The sequence below is a fragment of the Triturus cristatus genome, chromosome 3_2, assembly GCF_964204655.1.
Source record: "Triturus cristatus chromosome 3_2, aTriCri1.1, whole genome shotgun sequence".
Taxonomy (NCBI): domain Eukaryota; kingdom Metazoa; phylum Chordata; class Amphibia; order Caudata; family Salamandridae; genus Triturus; species Triturus cristatus.
In genome coordinates, this window is record NC_140584.1 from 1,066,907,464 (window position 1) to 1,066,932,616 (window position 25,153).

General features: G+C 47.0%; 1 protein-coding gene across 1 annotated transcript in view; it reads left to right on the forward strand.

The window, feature by feature from the left end:
• The window catches only part of LOC146859134 (uncharacterized), a 2,052,335-nt gene that overhangs the window by 698,398 nt on the left and 1,328,784 nt on the right, over positions 1 to 25,153 (forward strand). The window contains exon 56 of the mRNA XM_085649806.1: positions 9,723 to 9,885. Coding sequence (XP_085505932.1) covers positions 9,723 to 9,885 — 163 coding nt within the window. The remainder of the gene's footprint in view (positions 1 to 9,722; positions 9,886 to 25,153) is intronic.

Here is a 25,153-nt window from a genome sequence, read left to right on the forward strand (position 1 = left end):
CCGTCCGTATCAACATCACGCTCGACATAATAGTCGTCCACATGATACTGTGCAGATCTACCAGACGAAAGATCGCGTCGATCGAAACAATTCTGCGAGTCTGACGAAGTCGCAAGACGCTCAGCCTGAGTCTGAGTAACACTGCGACCTCTACCACGTGAAGCTTGTTGAGGACCACTACGACCTCCTCGAGCCGACACACCATTGTTCCTATCACGTAGAACTGGGCAATTAAACTTCAAATGGCCCTCCCCTCGACAATATGCACATTGATTATACCCCAACACAAAGCGAGGTGCGGGAGAGTCATTGCGCACCTGTGATCTGGGAAACTGCGATTGTGAGCGATTTGGCTGTTGCGAGTCATTAAAATTTGAGCGCGGAGGATACGCTTGCTGCAATAAGACCTTAGTTTTAAGATCCTTCGTTTTCTTATCTGCACGTTCACTTTCTTCCTTTTCTCTATTTTCATAATATTGGGCCGTAGCCAATATTTGAGCAGTGGTAGAAACAGCCCAGGAACTCTCAGAATTCTTCAACTTGTTGCTGAGTTCGGGCAACAAGTTCGATACAAATTTATCAACAAACAACCGCTGACCACCCTCCGAACTCATGTCCTGAACACTATGATCAACAAATGCTTCCTCAAATCTCGTAAAGAAATCGGAGACACTCTCATCCCTCTTTTGCTTACACGTGGACAATTTGTCCCAATTGACGCGCATCGCTGGCATAAGCGTTTTCATAAGAGTAATTATCCTCTGGGGCAAATCCACAATAAGCTGTTCAGGTTTAGCCCCACCAACTTGCTGGGCGTCTGCCGCCGTAAGCGCAGCCCAGTCACCGCCTAACTCAGCCGCGTGATTCTCGTGACGAATTTTCGCCCAAATCGGCTGAGGCACTACATTGCCAAACAACATGTCGATATCAGCAAGATTCATAACAGTAGCATCCACTAGTTGGGACAACTCCTTATAATAACCTGCAGGATTTTTACGAGGATCGGGCAAAGTTTGCTTCACCTGCAAAACTTCCGATCGCTTCCAAGGGAGGTGTATCCACACTCTCTGAAACCGTCCTGGGACAGCAGGATTAGCATTAGGATCACCTGGCATCCACACTGGGGGAACTTCTCGCATAGGATATTGACCAGGTTTTGCCATCCACTCTTCGGTCTCGTCTTTGAACAACGCTCTAGGTTGCACTGTACATCGAAAGGATAACCGACGTTCTAGAGCAGCTCGAACCTTATCACCTACAATCACACCAGTTGTAAATTGATGCTGAAGCTCAGAAACCTCAGACGGTACATTGTCGACCACATCGTCGACCACATCATGATCCCATTCTTCCCTCAAAGATTTACACATTTCCTCAAACACGAATCGTTGCGTGGGCGCATTAAACTGGGAAAATGTTTCAAATACTATACGCGAAGTGTACTTAACAGGATTACGAATCCATTTACGTGCCATTTTTACCAAGGATTCACGTTCCCTACCATCAGGAAGCTGGCTATGCCTCTGAGCAACATCAGAAAGAGTCGATCCAAGTATTGGCCCAAAAAGCGGAGAATAAAGAGTAGCAACAGCATTCAGGAGACGGCTACGAACAGAAGGAGAAGAAGAAGAAGGCACAGGAGCAACAACAGTAGGAGTGGAAACAGTAGAGGTGGACGCGGCACCAGGAGTAGCGGGAACGACAGGCTGAGGAGGGGCTGGGAAAAGCGCCTTAGGAAGAGAAGCCGGTAAAGGAGGATGGACAATTTGCGGCACAAGGGGATTCGGGGGAGCGGGAGGAACGACGGGCTGACCAGCAGCCGCCAAAACAGCAGGTTGAGGAATAGGAAAAATCATAGGACCCACAGTATCTGGAGCATAGGGGGGTGGTGATTTCAACAAATAAGATAGGAGCGAATCTTCTATCACTTCTTCTCCCGTCTTATCAGCATTAGACGGTAACACCGGGTAACACTTATCCACCGCCATATGATGAAGTCGAGCACTAACTTCCTGCTCTTTCTCATCTTTGTCTCGCTGATACTGTTCAGCATTTCGCATCACCGTAATGACACCTTCTCTCTTATTTTTCTTACTCTGTTTGATTTCTTTCTGCTTGGCCTCTTTACGCCATAACCGGAAGGAATCAAACATGGCTGGCCTAGCCTTCTTTTTAAACAGTTTAGCTTCCAAATTATCTAAAACGGCAGTTTCGAAACTACCATGTGATGGCCAACTAAGAACACCATCATTTTTAGTGTAACGGACCCAATATTCGTTATATACGATAGGACCCACGCCATGGCGACTATAGAGCTCATAAATTGGAGTTCCAACCGGAGGTATCGGACATGAATCCTCCAGCCGGGAATCCATTCTGCAACATTGAAGAAACCCAAACAAAGTACTACGGCCAGGCATCGTGCACACTAACCGAGTTTACAAACTTCAAGGGCTATCGAATTATGATGTCCTCGCACAAAAATGCGAGACCCTCGGTTTTGGCAATTGCAATCGTTAAATAAAACCCAACAACTAAGAACCACAAATGCTATGGAACCATGCAAACAACAAGGAATACTTAACTGAAAGAGCAATGGCATCACCAGGAAGGCCCGTCTATCGTCTCGCCGTACAAAGGACTACGCCAGGCGCCAAAACAGGTCGACAGGCAGGGCATCAGTCCGTCGCAGCCGTCAGGAGGCGGGGATCTTCGCGGGAAAAGACGTCGGGCCACTTATTTCGACAACTGGATCGATGAAGCGGGGTGCACCTTCTCTCGGAGATTTCACACGAAGTTCCTCACGATCGTCGGGCTTTGGACCGGTACCGCTGATGTCGCCCCACGTTGGGCGCCAACTGAAGGACTGGGTTATTCTAAGACCCAGCGGTGCCAGGGGACAACACCTGAAACCTTCGTGGGTTACCTGTTCTGGCGTAAAAAACACAGAGACACGGGACACTTCCAGCGACGTCAGAGATCAGCGTTTATTTACTGCAGGGATACAGAGATCACAAGAAGTACACAACGTGTAGGTTCTCGGAGACTGCTTCAAATTGCAAAAGTGGATCGCTCCTTTTATACACGTTTTTGCCATTCCACAGTATGGCGAACAAAAGTTACAACTCAGTTCCCAAATAAACTTCAAAAGAGTCGTGTTCATGTTTCAGGAGGCCGGAACATAATTACAGCAGCATTGCCGGTTCCCAACTGTAAAAACATATCTACCCCGTAATAAAACACATTCCATTCTGACCGTAAACACATTAGGAGAGAGGACAAGAACAGATGCAAAGAAAGGACAAGGATGCACAACAGGTTAAAGAAGAGTGTCGGGAGTAATAAAGGAAACTTGATGACAGGATCAAAGACCTCGTGTCCAATGCATGCATGACTAAAACAATAGGCTAGCACGGCAAGATGAGTCCCGAGCGGGGCCATCTGCCTTCGCCGTGTCATTTCCCTTATCGTAAAAGTCACCCTCAAAGAAACACGTGTCCCTCATGTAAGCTTGGGAGTCCCAGGGTCACGAAGCGGGCAACGTCCGTTCGCTGGCTACTTGAGGGCAAGAAACAAAATGGATGTCGTATCTAAAATGGAACCTGAGGGTTCGGATGAACAAACCCAAACATGAGACGAACCATACGTGGTTGCGTAGCGAAACTGCGTACACCCACTATACTCGTCATTTGCGGTTCGTAGACACCAAACTCATCCATATTCGTCACCACTCAAAAGTGTCGTTCCGTCTCACACGGAACCTCACTTGGTGTTTGATTGGAGTGCGGTCTTGCAGAATCTTACAGCTTAGTGTTGAATTAGAGTGCGGTCTTGCACAGAGTCTTGCGGCCTGGTGTTGGATTGGATCTTGGTCTTGCACAATCTTGCAGCTTAGTGTTGAATTGGAGTGCGGTCTTGCACAGTGTCTTTCAGCTTGGTGTTGGATTGGAGTGCGGTCTTGCACGGAGTTTTGCAGTTTAGTGTTGAATTGGAGTGCGGTCTTGCACAGTGTCTTTCAGCTTGGTGTTGGATTGGAGTGCGGTCTTGCACGGAGTTTTGCAGCTTAGTGTTGAATTGGAGTGCGGTCTTGCACAGTGTCTTTCAGCTTGGTGTTGGATTGGAGTGCGGTCTTGGACAATCTTGCAGCTTAGTGTTGAATTGGAGTGCGGTCTTGCACATTGTCTTTCAGCTTGGTGTTGGATTGGAGTGCGGTCTTGCACAGTGTCTTTCAGCTTGGTGTTGGATTGGAGCTTGGTCTTGCAGCTTGAGGTATGATTCTTTGATGGCTTTGTCAGTTCTTTTTTGGGGCACCGATGTAGACTACGATATTATATGCAGAGTGTATGACGCCTAATATTTATATTGTGATATATGCTTTTATACCATCTTTATAGGAACTATGTAAGTTTAAGGTGTATGGAAGAATGCATTCCTGTCCTCGAAGAACATCAGTCTCTGTTTTTCAAAGTGAAATCTGCTGTTTGTGTCTGTTAACTGGTAGTATGGAATAAAAGCTTCAGTGCAGCCGAAGGGCCCTTGTTACTGACTGTCAAACGTCAATCACACAATTCCGAAGAAGTGGACGACGCCAGAGGCCGCACATGTGAAACGCGTCTCCCGCTCTGGGAGCACCTGATTACCGCTCCATCTGCCTGCGATGTTTGAAGACGCGGCCGTCGCTCAGTGTATTCCAGCCTCAGAAGCTCTCTCCATTCGGGTGTGTCTTTTTGTGTTAAAAGCTCCGCTGCAGTGCTTGCTTGCACGAGGTTTACTCAGATGTGAAATAAAAGCGATCACTCATTTACCGTTGTAGCGGAAGTCAAAAGCAGACTTACTGTTGTTTGCTTGCTAATGTTAAAGGGGTTCCGTATAGTTATGGTTCGCACTCGATGCTCACAACAACGTGAGGCGGGTGCGGCATTTTAATTTAGGATAGGTGAGATTGGCTTTAACATTGGTGTTTCTCTTGTCGCGTGCTGGCCCCACACTCAGTGACGTCATATAACGGCGCCTGGTGGCACGCAGGCACAGAGCAGGTGATTAGCCCCTGTCACCTCTGACTGGTGCTGAATACAGAGCCTGGGCCTGTTACTGATCCCGCACTATGAAGGAAATGTTGACACGCAAAATTAACGTTTGTAGATTTATTTAGCGCGGCTTATCACCAGTCAGGGTATCCACGTGCTGTCCATGGGGAGATTAATTGATTTGCCCAGAATCACAGGATGTTGCGCCGGGCCGGACTGGCCGTAGCGGGCACCGGGCAATGCCCCGGTGCACCGCACGGGTGGGGGCCGGTTTTTGTTACAGGTCTGTTTTTGCAGCATAGCTGCAAAATCGGCACTGTAACAAAATCGGCCGAAAACCGGCCCTGGCAAAGAGCTCGGCGTCACACCGGGGTGCCGCCGAGCCCTTTGCCAGGGCCGGTTTTGGTTCCCAGTCCGGCCCTGATGCCGAGACTCCAACTCGGATCCCCAGCTCCAGAATCGTGACCTCTGGTCACATAATGCCAGTTGATAGCAGGGCCGTGCGCCGTGGAGCACCCAGTAGCAATATGTAATACAGCAATTAACACGACTAACAGTTGTGATTCGTAGATGTGGGACCCTTTCCTGCACGTTAGTACACTTTTGTGCCCACCTGCTCCCAATTGTCTTTTTATTCCCATTTTTATTCTCACACTTTCTTCAATGCACTTGACAAGTTCTCACTTCTACTTTGCTTTTTAACAAGTCTCCACAATACTGATACAGAATATGCTGCTGTAGCTTTATCCCACACTCTGCCACCAGGACCCCTTCCCGGCATCTGATGACCCTGGCAACACACTGGCGTGCTGGTCTGCCACTTTCGAATAGGAGGCCTCTGTGGTTAACAGTACTGATGTGCCGCTGTCAAAAACAGGAGCCCATATGTGGGTAACCTACACCTGATCAACCTTTTCAAATGTGCTGCTTTAACGTAGCCTATATTTATAATATATTCACTTGTTCACCACAGCCCAGAAAATAGAGGCACCGGCACTCTGGCAGTTGCTGGAGTGTTTTTTATTCACCACACAGCCAAACTTTATGCAATTCGCTAGCTCGTAGCCCTGCTCACATTTATAGTATAAACATTTAATTAAGCAACATATTTTATAAGCCACCACCTCAATTCCCTGTATTGTGCCAAGTGGCACGCTCTACCCTCATTTCATGTACCCACAACTCCGGGCAGGGGGTACAAATAAAGGAAAGGCTGAGATCTCGTGTTTACCAGTTACCGGTGCCCTGGGCCCATTCTGCACTGTGTCCGCTGCCTCACTACATTGGCGACGAGGAGCGGGCCCTGCACAGTCACTCCTGAGTCATGCTACAACGTACAGTGCACAAGCCCATTATACACAAACAAGGCGAAGCCTGGGGGCTAAAGGCCGCTGAGTGCAGCATGACCAGCAAGCCCCTCAGAGGTCACATCCTGGAGAAAAAAACCATAAAACAAAGGAAAGGAAACCTGATGGGTGAGTGGAACAGGAGACACAGGGAACTGAAAAACTAGGGATACCTCGAGAGCTCGATAGAGAAATAATACGTAATATAATAGTGTGCAGTGCAGGAGGTAGACTAGGAAGGTGGTTAAACACCAGGAAGCAACACCACAGCATTGTGAGACTGTCTTGTAGAGGGAAGCGACAACAACAGAGAGCAGTCGTCAAGAGACCAGAGCACCGCAGAGAAATAACCAGAGACCAGACAACTGTAAAGAAAAATATGGGACAAGAGGCGAGTGAAGAAACCCACAAAATGGGTGGCATCGAAAAGGCAAATAACCACAACCAAGCTTCTGCTTCTATTGTAATGGGGCACAAGCAGAGGTACCTGGACAGAACATTGGTCTGGCCACCCACCACCATTGCCCACCATGCCGCTACAAGTGCTGCATCCAGGTCACTAATGCCTTTCTGTGAACTGGCAGCCCAGGACACAGCAGCAGCTTGATGTCATGTATGCATGGCATGCTCAAATCACTATCTTAAAACAACAAGAGAAGCAGATGGTTCTGTCAAAAGATACCATTGGAAAGCAGAATGCGCCAAAAAGACCAAGTAATTAAAAGGGAACCATTGACAACATACTTTCCTGGACTTGTGTGGCACCCTTTGGGTTTTCAAACTCTGTCTGAATGGGCCATTCATAATTTCCAGCTCAACTACAGGATCACCACTCACCCCTACAGTACCCTTTTGAGCATCAGGTTTGGCCGAGCTGTCGGGGATTCCATTCCAAAAGTATCTTACTCTGAAGCGTGGGTGGGCCCTCAACAGGCCTGCTAGCCAGTATTGCCAGCTAAAGAGTAATAAATAGGCCAGCCTGAAGCGTCCTACTAAGCCAGGTAGGTGGGCGATGAGATCCTCATAAATGATTATTACCCAGGAGGAAAGCTCAAGACACTTGTTAAGTGTGAAGCATGGACGGTGAGTGAGATTGAAGAACTATGGTCATGGCAACTTGGTCTCCTAACTAGTAATCAATCAATCAATCAATCAATCAGATAATTTGTAAAGCGCACTACATACCCGTAAGGGTTTCAAGGCGCTGAAGGGTGGGGAGGAAGGGGGTGCTGTTGCTACTGGTCAAACAGCCATGTCTTGAGTTGTCTCCTGAAGGATAGAAGGTCCTCGGTTTGTCGCAGGATGAGGGGGAGGGTGTTCCAGGTCTTAGCGGCGCGGTGGGAGAAGGATTTGCCTTCGGCTGTGGTTCTACGGATGCGTGGGACGGTAGCCAGGGAGAGGTCTGCAGAGCGGAGTTTCCTGTTGGGTACGTAGAAGGAGAGTCGACTGTTGAGATAGGCTAGGCCGGTTTTGTGGAGTGCCTTGTGTGTGTGGATCAGGAGCTTGAAGGAGATTCTTTTGTCAACAGGGAGCCAGTGCAGGTTCCTCAGGTTGGGGGTGATGTGGTCGCGGCGTGGGACATCGAGGATCAGGCGTGCAGAGACATTCTGGATTCTTTGCAGTCTGTTGATGAGCTTGCTCGGGGCTCCGGCATAGAGGGCGTTTCCGTAGTCAAGTCTGCTGCTGACTAGGGCCTGGGTGACTGTTTTCCTTGTGTCTGTCGGAATCCATCTGTAGATTTTTCGGAGCATACGGAGGGTGTTAAAGCAGGAGGAGGCGACAGCGTTGACTTGTTTGGTCATGGTGAGTTTCGAGTCGAGGATGACTCCCAGGTTGCGTGCATGGTTGGTGGGTGCGGGGGGTGTCCCCAGTGATGCGGGCCACCAGGAGTCGTCCCAAGCTGAGGAGTGGGACCCGAGGATGAGGATCTCCGTCTTGTCTGTGTTCAGTTTAAGGCGGCTATCCTCCATCCAGTCGGCGACGGCCTAACATGCAAGTATCTTTCTTCAAGAAACATAAAGCCATGGAAGACAAACTGGGACACAATACAATGGTTGACAACCTAGGGGCATATTTACAATGAAGTGGTGCAGCGCAGCGCTGCAAGCAATTTAGCTGCACGGCGTTGTTTCAAAATCACAAGGATGCTCCGTATTTACAAGAATACGGCAGACCTTGTGTTTTCCCTTGTGCCGGCACTAAAAAAGCTGCCTTGTGCCACCGCAGGCAACCTTGCACCATGGTGTAAGGGTGCCTGTGTTGCAGGGATGATTATGTTTGTGCAGGAAGGGATACCTTCCTGCACAAAAACAATCATTAATGGTGTTTTACTGCAACACACATAGAAAGAGCAAAAACGAGAAGAAAAAAAGTATTTCTCCTCGTTGCAGCACATTGACGCCTCCTTTACAGATCCATGTAAATCAGGGGCAGCATCAAGAAGCAAAGGGTGTTGTTTGGGAATGCCCTCAGCAAAACCCATTGCACGGCCCTTTTCCGCAGAAAAGTGTGGCGAGGAGGTCTATATTGATAAGGCAGTATTAGGCCATGCAAAGTGGCTTAGCGCCCACATTGTAAATATGGAGCAGGGCATTGCGCCACTGGAGCATCGAAAAAAGTGACGCTCCGGTGGCGCAATGCCCTTCTAAATATGCCCCTATGTTTGGTCAGATGGTGTTATGATTGAGTGGCAGGAGTGGTCTTCCACTAGGAATCTGCGTCCATGATCCGCATCATAAGTACCCAGTTAATTGGTGGATGTTACACCTGCAGCAGGAAGCAGAGATGCCTCCTTGACAGAGGACTGTGAACCAACCAGGAGAAGGCTTCGCCACTATTCGAGAATGCTTATTGTCTATTTAAGAATCGGTTGGTGGTTGACATTCTACTGACCTGCCGCCTGGCTATATTCCCGATGGATGTCGATAATAAAGCTTTTAATGTATGTCCGTAATATATATCAGTATTTAAATGTTTACCTAGCGCTTGCTTTGCGTTTAGTCACCTTCTAACAGCTGTTTTTTCATTATGGTATTGAGCCTAAACGTGTCACTTATTTGTTTTTTTGCGTAAGGTTAATGCTATTCAATAGAAGGGAAACCATTTAATAACAATACACACACACCATGTAGGTTCAGTTATAGAGCTATAGACGCCACACAAAACGAAGTGGACAGCTTTCTAAACGTGCGTTTTTGCTGATCATTAGCTATGCAACATATCCTCATCCCAGGATAAGATTTTTTATATACCACTGGATGGCAGCATAGTTATATAAAATAACGATTTTAACAACTCTGGAAAAAATAGCGCTTTCCAAATGACAAGTACTGTTCTGCTTCTTTTGCAGCTGGACACGTTAGCAAACGTTAGCCCCGCAGTGGCCTGCCGCCTGGCCATCCTCGCCATGGCTCGAAGTGACGCCGACTGGAAACTGCTTCTCTCGGCCTGGGTCGCCACGCATGACGCGGAGCGCCAGCAGCTGCTGCAGCGCCTCACCGAGAGCTTTCTAGGTAACTGCACCATCCAAAGGCCCTGTCTGTCATAGCAGTCCTTTCCACACTGCTAGGTTCGAGCTGTTTTCTATAAATATTGAATTAACAGATAATTGGCTAGACACTGAAACCACTGGGTCTCTTTTGTTTGACTGATTTATGTCCACGAATGCACTTTTTGGATCTCTACCTTTGATGGTGGCAATGTAAATGCCACTTCAAGGCTGAGTTTAATGTTTTGCAAACAATACTGAAGGCATGAAAAAAAAACTTCATTTGAAACTCATTAACAGTTAACCGATGTAATAAAACGGTTGTGATTACTATAAAACCACCAATTAACAGCTTAGTCAATTCCAAATAACGCTAAGGTTACCAGATGACTCCATCGCATCTTGGCACCATGTTCCAGTAATGGGCTTTCCTTCTTAAAATAATTATTTTCAGGTGTGTTAATCCAAATGGTTTTCTTTACGTAAACCATAATTGCAACTCCCAGAATGGATTGATAGTGAAAGGAAACCTCCGGCTGGAAAATGTTGTCACAGATGACGAGTTCATCTGGTAACCTTACATGATGCGATCACTGTCACAGTCCGTGTTCATACGAACCTCACACCTCACCACTTATCAGAATCTAGAACGAGGCACGTGCACTCGAACGACCAATGGCGAGGCCACACGTCACAGTTGCTCAGAACTCACACAGCAGCTGATATTGAGGAACTGGGAACGAATGGGGCGTCAGGAAGAAAGGCTGGAGCTGTAACCAAAATAAACAGGTCGATTGAGATATGTTCCTATTAACCCATCTCCATCACAGTCCCACAGACAACTCACAGATGTCCGAACTCCTAAGACCTGAATGACCCAGATATCCAGGGAAAGGGAATTGGCTATCACTCACTTGTACAGGATTGGGGAGGAAGCTTTCAGACATGTTGCCTGAAAAAATGGACGAAGTTAAGTGCACCGAGATCAATGAACGCCCTGAGACGTAACGGAAAAGACTCTCAAGCTCACATTGCTGCAGGCACCGGATTTCATGGTAGACTTTGACTCTGACTTTCCTGAACCGGCTGTGCTTCAAGGTGAAACCTCCGGTGTGAGGAGAAAAAACAATGAAACCCACAGCTATTGAAGCAGACGAAGCACATGCGCTTCAGCAAGCCAGGACCATCCCCATAGGAGCTGCGGAGGGACCACTTGTCAGACCACGGAATCCCTACAACCAAAGACCTGTGATCAGACCTCCCGGACACCCACAGGCATGCAGCGACTGGTAAATGAATGGCCCTTCTTTGTAGGAGAAAGCAATCTGTCGAGTCCTTGGTACCTGACCAGGAATTAGATGTAATGCCCGCTGCCTGTGAGTAGTGAAAACACCTATCAAGCCATTCTCCAGTTGTCAGGACTTGGACAAAGAGGAGTTCAGGGTAACCCTAACATGCTAGTGAAAAGCACCTACCAAATTAGGTTCCTAGTCACCCCAATATGAAGGACTCATCTCTTATTGGAGACCTAGCTTCTCTCTAGATGTAGTTTTGGCTCAGAAAGCAGTTCGCAAAATCAAAGTCTGAGAGAAATGTTTTGTTCTAAATACTCTTTACAAAAATATTGTTCCATTGAGTGTGGATTTTCTTTTATGAACTCCAAATGGCAACATTTTTTAAATGGCATCAAGTACACAAAAGTGCTTATTGGCAATATTTTGGTCCCAATATTCTGGTATCACAGCCTAGGACTTCCTCAAAAGTAATAGAAAATAATTGCTGAGTTGTTCCAGTATAACTCTAAAGAGCTCAAACGAAAAATAGATTCCCCACCAAGTATCTCGTTAATTTCAAGATGATACCTTGGATCTGGGCTTTCAATGAACAAGGGATCTAGTGCACGCGCACTAGCCAGTACAGCGCCCCAGCCGTTCCTAATACAGAGGTACTTTGGAAGACTTTAAGAAATCCTTTGTAAACCTTTAGAGGAGCATCACTCCACCAATGACTCAGCAGTTCTGCTATCATATGCCACCTTTCAAGAACTGGAGGCTACCTCCTGTATTTCTCCCCAGTGATTGATTCAACTGGTAAATCCACTACCAGTGACCACCACTCCTATGGTCCATAACCCCTAGCATTGTCTGTCATGTGATTTCTGGGAATTGCATTCTTCAATGATTGTGTGTGAAAGAAAGTGCCAGTAGGTAGGTATGCCTGTATGTGGGTGGTATTTGTGTAGTGTGAACCTAGCCCAAAGGCAGCGGATTAAAACCCCATATGACATTCTTCTTGCAACATCATTTCCATCGCCTGCTTTTGGAGCATGTTTTCCAATTCTAACCTTGAAATTCTGAAACCTGATTTTTTGATTTCATCTGCCAGACCTGCGCAGTTTGAGGCCTTCTGGAAGGCCATGCTGGAAATGTTCAGGATGCTGCCATTACTTTCTGGGTGACTCCACAAGCTTTGGGGCAGATCCCACAGGGTTGGTGATTCTGGTGGCTCTGAAACTGATGCCACCTGATTCAGCATGTCCACTGGGTATGACTTTGGTGCCTCCTAGGATGAAGCAGTACCCTCGAAGGCACCGACCCCCAGGTATTAGATGCCACCTTCAAGCAGTCACTATCTTCATCCTGAGAGGCTGATCTGGTTCCCACGTTCGAAGATGGCTTAAATTATCCGAGTGACAAACAAAATATATGTCCTTGCTTGATTTGACATTGAAAAATGGCAGAGCCTCTTAATAAGACCCCAATGTTCATGTGGATGGAGGCCCTTTTTGTATCCAGTTCATTTTCTCTAGACATGACAAAGACTGTGGCCAAACACAAATGATGATTCGGAGAATGACATTCACCTCCCCTCTCACAATAAAAATGCTAGACTATCTGGACTTGCAAAATGCAAGAACCCTCAACACATCTCATTGAGGGAGCATCCCTTCACCTTTGGGCCCTCCCTCAAAGGAAATGTCTTGTTGCTTCAGTGGAACGGAAAACAGATGGAATTGACCTTCTACCATTTCCAGAACCTCGGCTAATTTTGCCATTTTGGAGTCCAAGTTGGTAGCCTGAGAGAAATCCTTCGTGGATCCAGCAGATCACAGGCAAAGTGCATGGCCCCACTGACTTGCGCCCTGTGACTCAGTTTCTGTTTTCACATCCTGCTTCAGAGAGTCTAATCATCCACGTCTCTTCTGCAGACGTGAACCCAAGCACTGTTCTCAATGTCCCTCCAGACCAAGAGTCTGAGAGGTTGCACCCTATGTGCTTTAAAGATTCCGCCTCTAGCAGACTTGCTATTCACACTGCGAATGCCATGAGATTTCTCAGCCTGTAAATTCACATCCCGTGGGAGCTGGCAAAATGAACATTATCACTTTGCCTGACCACTTGAAAAATCCTGGTTTGAATGCTTCCAAACAAAATCCTGACAATGTTTTAGACACAGTGACTGCCAACCTATGCTACCACTTTTGGATATGTTGCAGTGGCATCATGGAAGATGTCCAAGAGGCCCTCATTGACATGTCCTTTGATGGCGAGTGACTGTTTGAGGAGCAGGCCGATTTCTCCCTGGAATGCTTCAAAAACAGCCAAACATGCCTGCTGGACCTGGCCTCCTTGGCAAAGCAATTAATCTAGTAAAACTGGAAATTTCATGGTACCCCAGGCTGCAACATTCCTGTTAGCCTTCAGAGCTGGTTCAAATTCTCCAATAAGTATATTGTTTCTTTCTTTTAAAAGTTAAATAAAACACATAACATCAACCACAACTGCAGCAGCTCCAGTCCACTTCATCTTCCACTGGGTATTCTGTCTCAAAAACTCCTGGTCTCCAACCCACCTCCACACTATCAGCTTCCAATGAGTGGAGGGTTTCCGTTTCCTCCACCATGTGGGAGATGATCACGATGGATTGCAGAGTCTTTCAGCTAATCCACAAGGGCTACCAGGTGGCAAATGAGGGTCCTTCATTGGTTCGTGGAGAAACAATGGCTCCAGCATCATGGGTCCTCTCAGTTCTGGTGCTGATCTACAGTTCTTCTGTCCCAGATCTGCAGTGATGTCTGTGTTCCTCCGTTGTGTTGATAAATTGTCCCTACAGTCCTCCCCAGGTTCAGGCTTCTGTAGTTATGAACTGCTCATTATTGTGCGGGGTAGCTCACCTGATATCAGTGTCTTGGCATTTTCCCAGTATCAACATACCCCTTGGTTACTCTTAACATAAGGATGTATGCTTTGAGACATCTCACTTTACAGGACCAAGGGTAGTAACTTCACTTCAAATTGATGGAAATTATGTTTTGAAGTTGGGTGGCTCATGTGTGGGTGTCATTTCCCTAAAGAGGAAGTATTCTCAGTTTTGTGCCATTTACTTCCCTCTGAATGGTTTCCTGAGGGATGACTTTAGGTTCATTTAGTTACTGGGCCTGCTTTATACATTCTTGCTGATCTCGCTTTTATTAAAAGCCCTGCAGAAGCATGGGACGGTCTAACACAACTGATAGCTACAGAATAGGTGAGCAAGATTTGGTCCACTTATCTGTTGGAATGCAGCACTCGGCCCCTCTTCCTCTTCCACACTGTGGATCTGCTTTCACAGAAGGATGGCTGGGTCATGGACCCCAGTTCTATAAGGCTGCAGCTGCATGCATGGAGATTGAGCAGTGCTAGCTAGAAGCCTTCTGCTTGCAGACATAATTCAGTGTGGCTGACATGAAACCTGCCTCAAAATCCATTTATGTGGACCTTTTGAAAATAAATTGTGCACTGGTGTGAATGAGAAGGTCTCACCATCTCTTGCTCAGCAGGGTAAAGTAGTGACTGCTGTAAAGGTTGCCTTGTCTGCCGTCATGTGTCTCTTTGACTAGACGTCTTGATAAGGAGACATTGGTGCACAGTTCTTTGCTGACTTAGGATGCGAACGACGCAAGACACAGGACTAGAGCTGGCAGACTGGAGGAGTGGAGCCGAGCCTGAGCAAGACACCGCAGTGAGTTGGGGCAGCGAGTTGGTCTAGGCCAGATCACAGTCTCCTGCCGGTGATGGGGGTGCGCTAGCTGCGGTTGCAGCAGTCGTACAGCTGTCAACACGCCACTGTGAGTCGGGGCAGACTGTACCACAGTCATCTGCACTGCTGCAAGTGGAAAGGTGAGTCAGCTGTAGCGGGTCTTGGAGGAGGCCAAGCGGTCATGGTTGCGAGTAAGTTCTCATTCCCTCATCACACACAGCCCACTCACCCGTCCACCTGCCTGACCATTTACGCACCCCTCCGTCACCTTGCCTCTCGGCCCATAAGCAGGCAATCCAGCAACTTAGCCCGCAATCAAGCCTTGGTTAGCTCAGTAACCCTACAGCTATCCGCCAACTCACATCTAATAAGTATCCTGCTCACCACTCTGCCTTGCTGACTTTTTTCTGTCCTTGCTATGCCAGCTGACCTGCAAGGCGCCACTGCTACGCCGCTCTCAACTAACAGCATTGGCACCAGAATCAGAGACTGCACCGGTGCTCCATCAGTCAGGCCCAGCCATCAGCTTCCCACAGCCGGCATTTGCAGCTTTCCAGGTGCTCAGTTGAACCCAGCTCCCTACTCTCAGCCCAGTCCACATCAGCTCATCTCATCTTTAAGGTCAGACCCAGCTCACAGGGAAAGTAAAGGAAAGAAAAGGAAAGCGGCGTGGACAGCAGTGTCGAGGCGTCTAGGCAAGGCCCTAGGAGGTTGCGTTTACTGTCAGAGTGTGCAGAGGCGGCTGGTGGTAAACCGGTGTGACCTGTACTTCTCTGGACATACCCACTTATCCACCCTAGCGTCAGCCCGGTTAGGCACAGAAAAGCAGCGCCCAGTACTATGCACAAAATGTGATCCGCAACTATGAGGGGCCCTCCCCAGAAAACCTGAGCCACAAGCAAAAACGTGCTTGTCAGTACCAAAGCACACAGTGAACTGGCCCTCATCGGAAGCATGGAGCCTCCTTGCTTGTAAGTTAGAGCCGTTTATAAAGACAGTGGACTCCTAGGGCAGTTGTGGCATGGTGGTGAGGTTTAATCCTGCTTAGACGGAACTCCTGGGATTTGGGGCTCCCAATTGAAGAACTAGTAGCTCTAAGTTTAGGCAAGATAAGAATGCAATATGCATTTCGTCCTTCTAGATTGAATTACCCCACAAAAAAAACTGCAGTAGTTCAGGAAGAAATGTAGATCTCCACCTAGAAGTATATATTTATTTGTCTTTTTAGACTCCTTTAAAGCTGCAGAAGGCAGACATTCATGATGTGGCGCGGCGACGGAAGTTGCCGACTTTGGATCTGGGGAACCAGGTTCAAGTCTCGGCATTGTCTCAACATCCAGTGATTCTAGGCAAAGCACGAAAAGTAATGTGTCCTTGTGTAATGTATCTGGGTGCTCAATAAAAGTGCTCCAATATTTTAGGGATGCGTTTGCCCTTTATTTAACAGGCGCTCGCCATGGCGTTTTTTTCCCCCTTTTTCTGCCGTTCCAGGCCTCGCCTGCTAAAAGGTTTCTTATCTTTATGGGGCCATGTGTTTGGCCCCATAAAGATAACAAACCTTTTACGCCAGCAGTAAGTCGGGGCAGTCAGTCCAACTGGGACGGCTCTAAAAGAGAAAAGTGTACGTCACTGTAAGCTCTTTTCCAATGGCTGGCCACCGTTTAGCATAAACGGTGACGCCAGCCAATGGAAAAGAGGGGTGGGGCTTAAACCCGCTACTGAAAGCTACCCTAACTCATTAAATCTCACCAGCGAGACTGCACATGTCTGCACAGCCTACGCCAGGCGAGACCTAAAAAGGGGCATGCCAATAAGCATCTACACCTACTTCAGCAACCAAAATCTGGACAACAGAAAAACACCAGATGAACAAGCAACGAATTCCTGCCGTGACCAGGTCAATCACACGGCACCTCAACTTGTCTACCCAGACACTGTGACTTTTGAGGACCTTGCTGTTTCGTAAGGGGAGTAAATGGATTCCTGCAGTGAACACTGTCAGGCGGCAGCCCAAGCAGTCAATCAAGACCCGGTAATACCCTCGGCATAAGTACCCGAAAACATAAGGGTTGAGAGACCTCTCCGAATAGGCCACCAAGTAGATTCCTGTATCAAAGGCTGCCCCAACAAGGCGCATCATGAAAACAGAAGTATTTGACAAGCGCCAACCATGGCTACGGAGCAGACAATATTGGCACGAATAATCAAGCCTGGATGGGTCTCATATAACTGAGGTCATGATAAAACGGACCCTAGAACAACATTAAATTAGACTGAAGAACCGGGATTTAAACCCAGCGGCGCAGGGGACACGCCCGAAGTCTTCGGGTTCACCTGTCTTAGAGTACAGAGACACGGGATTCTTCTGTTGACATCAAAGATCAAATTTATTAGCTGCAGCCAGTAACAGAGGTCCTAGAAGTACAACACGGTGTATGTTCTCAGGAGACTGCTCAACATAATAGAGCGGAGCAACGTCTTTTATGCCAAAAACAACGTTCCTGGCCAGCATCAATTACTCACAAATTTGACCAATCAGAGGATGATATTTACAGAGGCATCACATAACGACAAACCCACTTTCAGTTATCCAACCCATCGCCAATGACAAGGCAAAAATCCAGCATTCTTGTTCGAACAGGCCGGATGGGCCCACCATAAAAGACCTCAACCCAAATCAATAATTAGGCCATAAGGCCATAAAAGTAAGGAGCAGAAACAGATGAGGAGAAAGATAGAGGGGTGTGTGCGTGTGCCATAGAATCAATAATGTCCTGCTCTTTGATCTCTATCTGACCAGCTGCTTAACAAGGTACTGGCTCAACAAGTTTAGCCTCGGGCAACAGGGTCAGTTGACTCAGGTCAAACTGAAGTCAACACAAGCTCAAACTAAGGTGTATGCGTCCCTAGAGGCTCGCTTGGCCACAGTCATCCTGTAGTCATTAGCCTATGTGAGGGCAACCACAAAATGGCGGTTATGCACAAAATGGAACCCACGGGTGCAGACTAGATCGTCAAATACACAGTGAATCCATCGGTGTAGCATGACGAAAACGCTTACGCATACCGCACTTGTCAGTCGCGGTTCGCTGATACCAAAATCATCACGATACGACAACCTTCATTGAATGGGTTCAGAATTCACGGAACCACAGACCCTCCTTTTGCCCTTACATAGGCAATAACCTAAACTCACGTCAATCTGAGTCCAGGTCTATATTCATCAGATCATTGAGACGTTGCTGTAGCATCATCCTGGTACTTAGTAACTCTCTCTGGACAGGTCTCCTCGAACACGAGGTAGCAAAAAGGCCACAGATAGCAGGAGCACACTGTATACAAAGACAGAACAGGAAAAGTATAGCTAATACCATCCCAATGACCATTAGAATCTTCCATCCCCAGGTGGATAACAATCCCCAGAACCATCCCATTAACGACCAATCTCCTTCGTCCACATCTACGGACTCGGAAAGCTTATGTAGCTTGGAGATGGCTTGGAAAACTGTCGGAGCGTTGTCTGGAATGAAAACACAACAGCTTGATTGGATCAATTTACAGACCCCCCCTCTATCTGCAAGTATGGCATCTAACGCAACTCTGTTCTGAAGAGTCATAAGGCGATCCGACTGGAGCTCAGCAGTCAAGTTACTAAGGGCGCCGGCAGTCTCGACTATGGTGGACTCAACTACTCTCGTCAATTGCCGTATGTTCCTGCTGTTAACCATAGGTCCCCAGAACGGCAGAAAACCCTTCGAGAAATCTCCCAATTCTTGTCCTGCGGTATCTTCCTTTCTGAAGACACCTCTAACGACTCTCATCTTGTGGTAATCTGCCGCAGCTGTAAATGTAGGGGGTAACAAGAACGAGACAAAACATGTGCCCGAGAAATCAGGGGGCAACCTTGTATACGCTCTGTCATGGCAAATGAAGTAGGTACCCTTAGCTGCTAGAAACGGTGGGGAAGTCTGGGGTGCAAAAACGTATGTCTCAATGCAAACACTCTTCCCTAGCTGAGCTCTAGGATTCTTGCCATTACCTTGCAGACAGTAATGACCCTGAAGGGGTACTATCCAAATCGGGGAGGATCTCTTCGCTCGCTGGTTCCCACTCAGACTAGCTCCATATCCAGTAACGTTCCATCCAATATACGCTAGCGTCTCATCTCTCGGGATAGTCTCATAAGAACCTATTCCTCTAATCATGTCGACTATCCCCTTGACCAGAGCACTATTCTTCGGATTATCCTTCACAGAACGTAGGGGGTTGACTTCACGGGCATAAATTAACATTGTTCTGTATGCCCACACAGAACCATTGTAGCTAAATGGCAGGACCAGGTTAGGAATACCTTTATCGGTAGTATGGGGCATAAGGCCACACACCCAACAATTAGTTGTGTTCACTACTAGCTGGTGTTGGTGCAGAAGCTGAACAAAGGAATTATTAGCGAATTCCATTCTCCTAATGGACTCATGTTCGGGCAGAGGGTGAAAAGAATGCGAAGAAACAGTAGTAGGAGGCATGGGTTGTGCAGTGGGCATGAATGTTACTTGAATAGAGAATGTCACATATCCGATTAAAAACATCATTAAACTAAACAGTATAAACAGACATAATATTAAAAAACGTTTTCTACTCATTATTATACACATTTCGTTCTTGAAGCTCATTCTTTTAGTAGGTCTCTCCATCCCGAAAAACTCCATCCTCTAACCGTGCTGCTCGCGGCGGATGGGTGTTCCGTGCTAAGGAATGCGCCTGTTGGTCCAGGGAACGTCTTCGGCTTGCACTCCAAGGACTTGGCACCGCGACCCTACAGCTGAACCCGGATGGTGGTTCGAAAAACAAAAATCAAAATAGTTTCTCGGAGGGGAACTAACCTTAAAAAAAATAGCAAAGAAGGAACTTAATTTGTTATTTGTCCCGCGACTCTTGGTCGCAAAATTATAACGCTCTTTGCCAGGCAATGTCTGTTCTCGGAAAAGTAGCTTAGGTTTAACAGTGTTCAAACGGTTCGATGGAGGCACAGCTTCTTGAAGAAGATTATCGCTTTCTGGCTCAGTGTTTGTTCGAATCAAACGGGCATCGCTGAAAGGCAGAAAACGAGGCACGGTCTCAGTCTCAGAATCAGGAAGTCCTTTTTGGACCCACCGGTCGTACGGCAGAGGCAAAGGGACCCTCTTACAATGTACGCCGTGAATCCAGTTCTTTTTACCGTGCACTCGCACCGCAGAACGGGTGGACAATAACACCAGATACGGTCCTATCCAGCGGGGCTGCTCATTCTGGGTTCGCTGAAAATTCTTCACGAGCACCCACGCGCCAGGTTCAATGGTGTGCCCTGGATCTTCAGAAACCTGTGGCAAAGTATCATGAACCTGTTGATGCAGAACACGCAATTTAGCCGTCAATTTGTACAGGTAGTCAAGCAATACAGGGTGTTCTATCTCACTAAATTTTGTCGGCCGCGGCACTCCCCAAATATTTGCCGGGCGACCGAACACAACCTCATAAGGACTCAGACCCATTCGCGAATGCACAGTCATTCTTGTGGACAGAAGGGCTAACGGCAAAGCATCAGGCCATTGTAGACCAGAGCTCGCTTGAATTTTGGCCAATTTCAATTTTAACGTGCCATTGTAGCACTCAACTAGACCAGCTGACTGGGGATGATTGGCAGCATGGAACTTCTGCCGGATTCCTAACCCATCACACACTCTCTTCATCACTTGACCCACAAATTCGCTCCCATTGTCACTCCAGACCATTCTCGGCAACCCATACCTAGGGAAAAATTCCTTAATAAGGGCTTTAGCTGTGGACAAGGCAGTATTGTCCTTCAAAGGGTAGGCTTCCACCCATCTAGAAAAAGAGCAAACAACCACTAAGACATACTTCAGATTGTTGCACCTCTCCATGTGGATGAAATCTAGCTGCAAAGCCTCAAACGGATACGTGGGAGGAGCAAAATGACCAGCTGGAGTTGGAGTTCCCTTACCAGGATTGTACATCAAACAGACCATACAGTTCTTGACCAAATTCTCTGCACACTTAGGAATTCCAGCATTTTGCCATACTGGGGCCAACAACTTACAAATTCCTTTCACGCTGATATGGGCCAGTCCATGTGCCATCGTAACCACTGGAAGTACATACGCATCAGGCAACAACCATCGCTGATGCTCTGACAACTCAACCAAACAACCATTCGAGTCCAATTTACCCTTGCTTTCTCTCCATTCATTCAACTCTTTCTATGTAGCTTCAGCTTGGATGGATTTCACACTCTCAATCGTATCTTCACACATACTTCTATCTGGAATCCATCTCGCCGGACCCGCAACGTACATTCGACTCATCACATCTCTCGCAGTCTCTTTCCGACTTCATCTGCAAACGCATTAGACTTCATCTGCAAACGCATTACCACGACCAACATCATCCGTGATTTTCTTATGCGCACTGCATTTTACGATCGCAACTTGCAACGGCAGAGTAAGAGATTCAAGAAGTTCATTCACCAATTGACCATGTTGGATCTTGGTCCCATGCGAAGTCAGAAACCCACGTTCTCTCCACAATCGTCCAAAGCTAAGAGCAACACTGAACGCATACTGGCTGTCAGTGTACACAGTCACTCTTTTCCCTTTCGACAACACACACGCTCTTGTCAATGCAATCAACTCTGTTGCTTGGGCTGAATTATGTGGGATACGAGCAGCTTCAACAATCGTATGCAAAGTCGTAACCGCATATGCCGCAGTCGTATCACCATTCGGAAGCTTGAAGCACGAACCATCAACCCATAAAGTACCATCACATTCCGCAAGAGGAGTGTCCCTAAGGTCTATTCTCCCTTTCGTTTCTTCCTCAGTCCTAAGAAAACAATCATGCTGTTCGGTATCATCTGTCTCAGTTGAGATCGGCAACAACGTGGCTGGGTTCAACGTGTTGCATCTCTTTATATGTACATGACTTGATAACAAGGTCAATTCGTAACCTGACAACCGAGCACTAGTTAAGTGCTGTGTCTTGGTACGGTTCAACAAGGTATCCACTGCATGTGGAACCATCACGATCAGTGTATTGTCCATCACCAAACCAGCAGACTGTCGGATTGAAACAGCCGCTGCCGCTGTAGCTCTCAAGCAACTCGGCAACGCTCTAGCTACCGGATCCAAAGTCGACGAAAAATAAGCACATGGACGTTGCTTATCGCCCAACTGTTGAGTCAAAACTGACAATGCACATCCCTCTCTCTCATGGACATACAATGTGAAGGGTTTACTGTAATCGGGAGTACCCAACACAGGAGCCGAACACAGCGCATCACGCAATTCTGAAAAACTCTTCTGACATTCGTCAGTCCAAGGAATAGGATTCGGAGTATCCTTAACAGTAAGAGCTATCAAAGGTTTTGCAAGCAACGAAAAATTAGCAATCCACTGTCTACAGTACGATGTAATACCTAGAAACGCACGCACTTCTCTATGTGTCGTAGGCACACTCATTTTCGCAATCGCTTGAATTCTTTCCGGGGTCAATCTTCTTCCCTCCTTTGATAAGAGGTGACCTAAGTAGGTAACTTCTTGTCGGCAATATTGCAACTTTGAAAGAGAAACCTTATGATGGAAATCAGACAAGTGACGTAACAACGACAGAGTAGCTTCTCTACAAGTCTCTTCATTGTCAGCAGCGACTAAAAGATCATCAACATACTGAATAAGGGCAGCGCCATCAGGTAAAACCAACAAATCAAGTTGCGTCTTCAAGGCTTGACTATAGATCGATGGACTCTCACAATAGCCTTGAGGAGCGCGTTTAAAACGGAAACTTCGGCCTCCTAAAGAGAAGCCAAAAATATCTCTACTCTCCACGGCAATTGGGATGCTGAAGAAAGCATTCTTCAGATCAATCACCGAAAACCACGTGGCTGTGGCCGGAATCAAAGTCAGTAAAGCGGTGAAATCAGGCACAACAGGGAATTGTGGAACAACGATCTTATTCACCTCGCGAAGATCGATCACAAACCTATATACAGGAGGTTGTGAAGAATCGGTTCTTTTCAGAACAGGCAACACCGGACTATTGCACACATTACCTCTCGTTTCCTCAATCACACCTTTCTCAATCAGATCAGAGATGATCGCCAAGAGTGCTCTTTCACCATCACTTGAGATACGATACTGTGGAATGCGTGGCAATCTAGCATTCGCCTTTAATGTCACAACATATGGCGGAATCTCCAAAAGACCCACATCATTAGGACCAGTAGCCGAAAGAGAATCAGGAAGAGAAGACAATTCAGCTGGAAGTTGGTCTTTAGCCAAATACATCGGAGAGATCACTCTCTTTCCCAATGTAAGCTGTACTCCTGAAGGAGAACAATAAAGCGTCGCATACAATCTCTTCAACAAGTCCAAACCCAACAAGTTCTCACCACAACCTGTCGTCAGAATGAGGGGTGCTTCGAATTCACAAGGTCCGACAGAAAGAGACAAAGGACTAGAAATCGGATTTTTAACCGGGGCGCCAGAAAAACCTACTGAAACATTCGTTGAGCCAGACAAAGGTGCGCCAGGGAGTTTAGAGTGCATGATAGAACTCTTCGCAGCACCAGTATCCAACAGAAAGGGCTCTGACACACCTGATGTAATCACTTCAACATAAGGTCCACTCTGATCTACTGGAACTGAAACGACTCCCTCTCTTTGTCTGTGGCTGTCCTAGCAATCGTTACCTTCCATATTCTCACCTTCAACGTAATAGTCATCCGCATAGTATTGAGCCGTCCTACCAGACGCACCATTCTGTTGATCAAAACAATTCATCGAATTCTGCGGAGGCAAGGAACATGCAATCTGAGACATACCACGTCCTCGACCTCGCCGAGCTTGTTGAACACCTCGACCTCTCATATCAGAGACACCATTTGTGCGCTGTAATAAAGTCGGGCAACTATTCTTGAAGTGACCCTCTTCTTTGCAATACGCACACTGATTAGGGCCTACAGAAAAACGCTGTTGAGAAGACTCGAACCTTTGAGAGTTTCTCTGATATTGTTGGGGATGCTGATAATCACGCTGGGTGTTGCGAGGCGGGTATGCTTGCTGCAAAAGAACCTTAGTCTTCAGTTCTTTAGTCTTTTTATCCGCTTTCTCTATCTCATCCTTATTTCTATTCTCATAGTACTGGGCAGTAGCCAATATCTGTGCTGACGAAGAAACAGCCCAGGCACTTTCAGAATCCTTCAACCTATTGCACAACTCGGGAAGCAAATTATGCACAAACTTGTCAATGAACAACCTTTGACCACCTTCTGTACTCATGTCTTGACCGCTGTGGTCCACAAATGTCTCTTCAAATCGAGTGAAAAAGTCGGACACAGTCTCGTCTTTCTTCTGCTTGCATGCAGACAACTTGTCCCAATTGACACGCATAGCGGGCATCAAAGTCTTCATATAATCAATAATTCTACCATGGAGATCAGCAATCACATCCTCGGGTTTAGCACCACCTATATGTCTTTCATCTGCAGTTCTAAGGTTATTCCATGTATCACCTAATTCCTGCGCATGATCCATATGACGAATCTTACTCCATATAGGCTGTGGAGCAACATTCCCAAATAACATATCTATATCAGCCAGATTCATACTACATGAACCCGCAGTTTGAGATAGCTCCTTATAAAACCCCGCAGGATTTTTACGTGGATCAGGCAGAGTCTGCTTTAGAGCTAGGACTTCGGCACGCTTCCAAGGAACATGTACCCAAACGCGCTGGAAATGTGCCAGAACAGGTGGATTAGCATTCGCATCACCAGGTCTCCAAAACGGGAGGAACCTCACGCATTGGGTATTGACGTGCCTTTCTCCTAACTGAAGAATCAGGCTCAAACAATGACCTAGAAGGAAACTCACTCCTAAACGACAACAATGTCGCGACTGCTCTTTCAACATCAAGACCCACTATAGTTCCTTTCGCAAACTCGGACCGCACACGGAACAACTCATGCGGAGTCTGCCCTACCTCGCTATCTTCCCACTGTTCACGAAGGAAAGAACACATCATATCAAATACGTATCTCTGTTTCGGTGCTTCCCATAACACCCTCAAGATCATAGTGCGAAGGAAAGGTAACCCATTTACGCGCCAAGTGATCTAACACTGTCCGTTCATCAGGACCAGGCAATTGACTACGCAATTATTTACGCTCTACAACAGGAGACATACCCAATGAACCCATTAGAGGAGAAAAAAGACTAGCA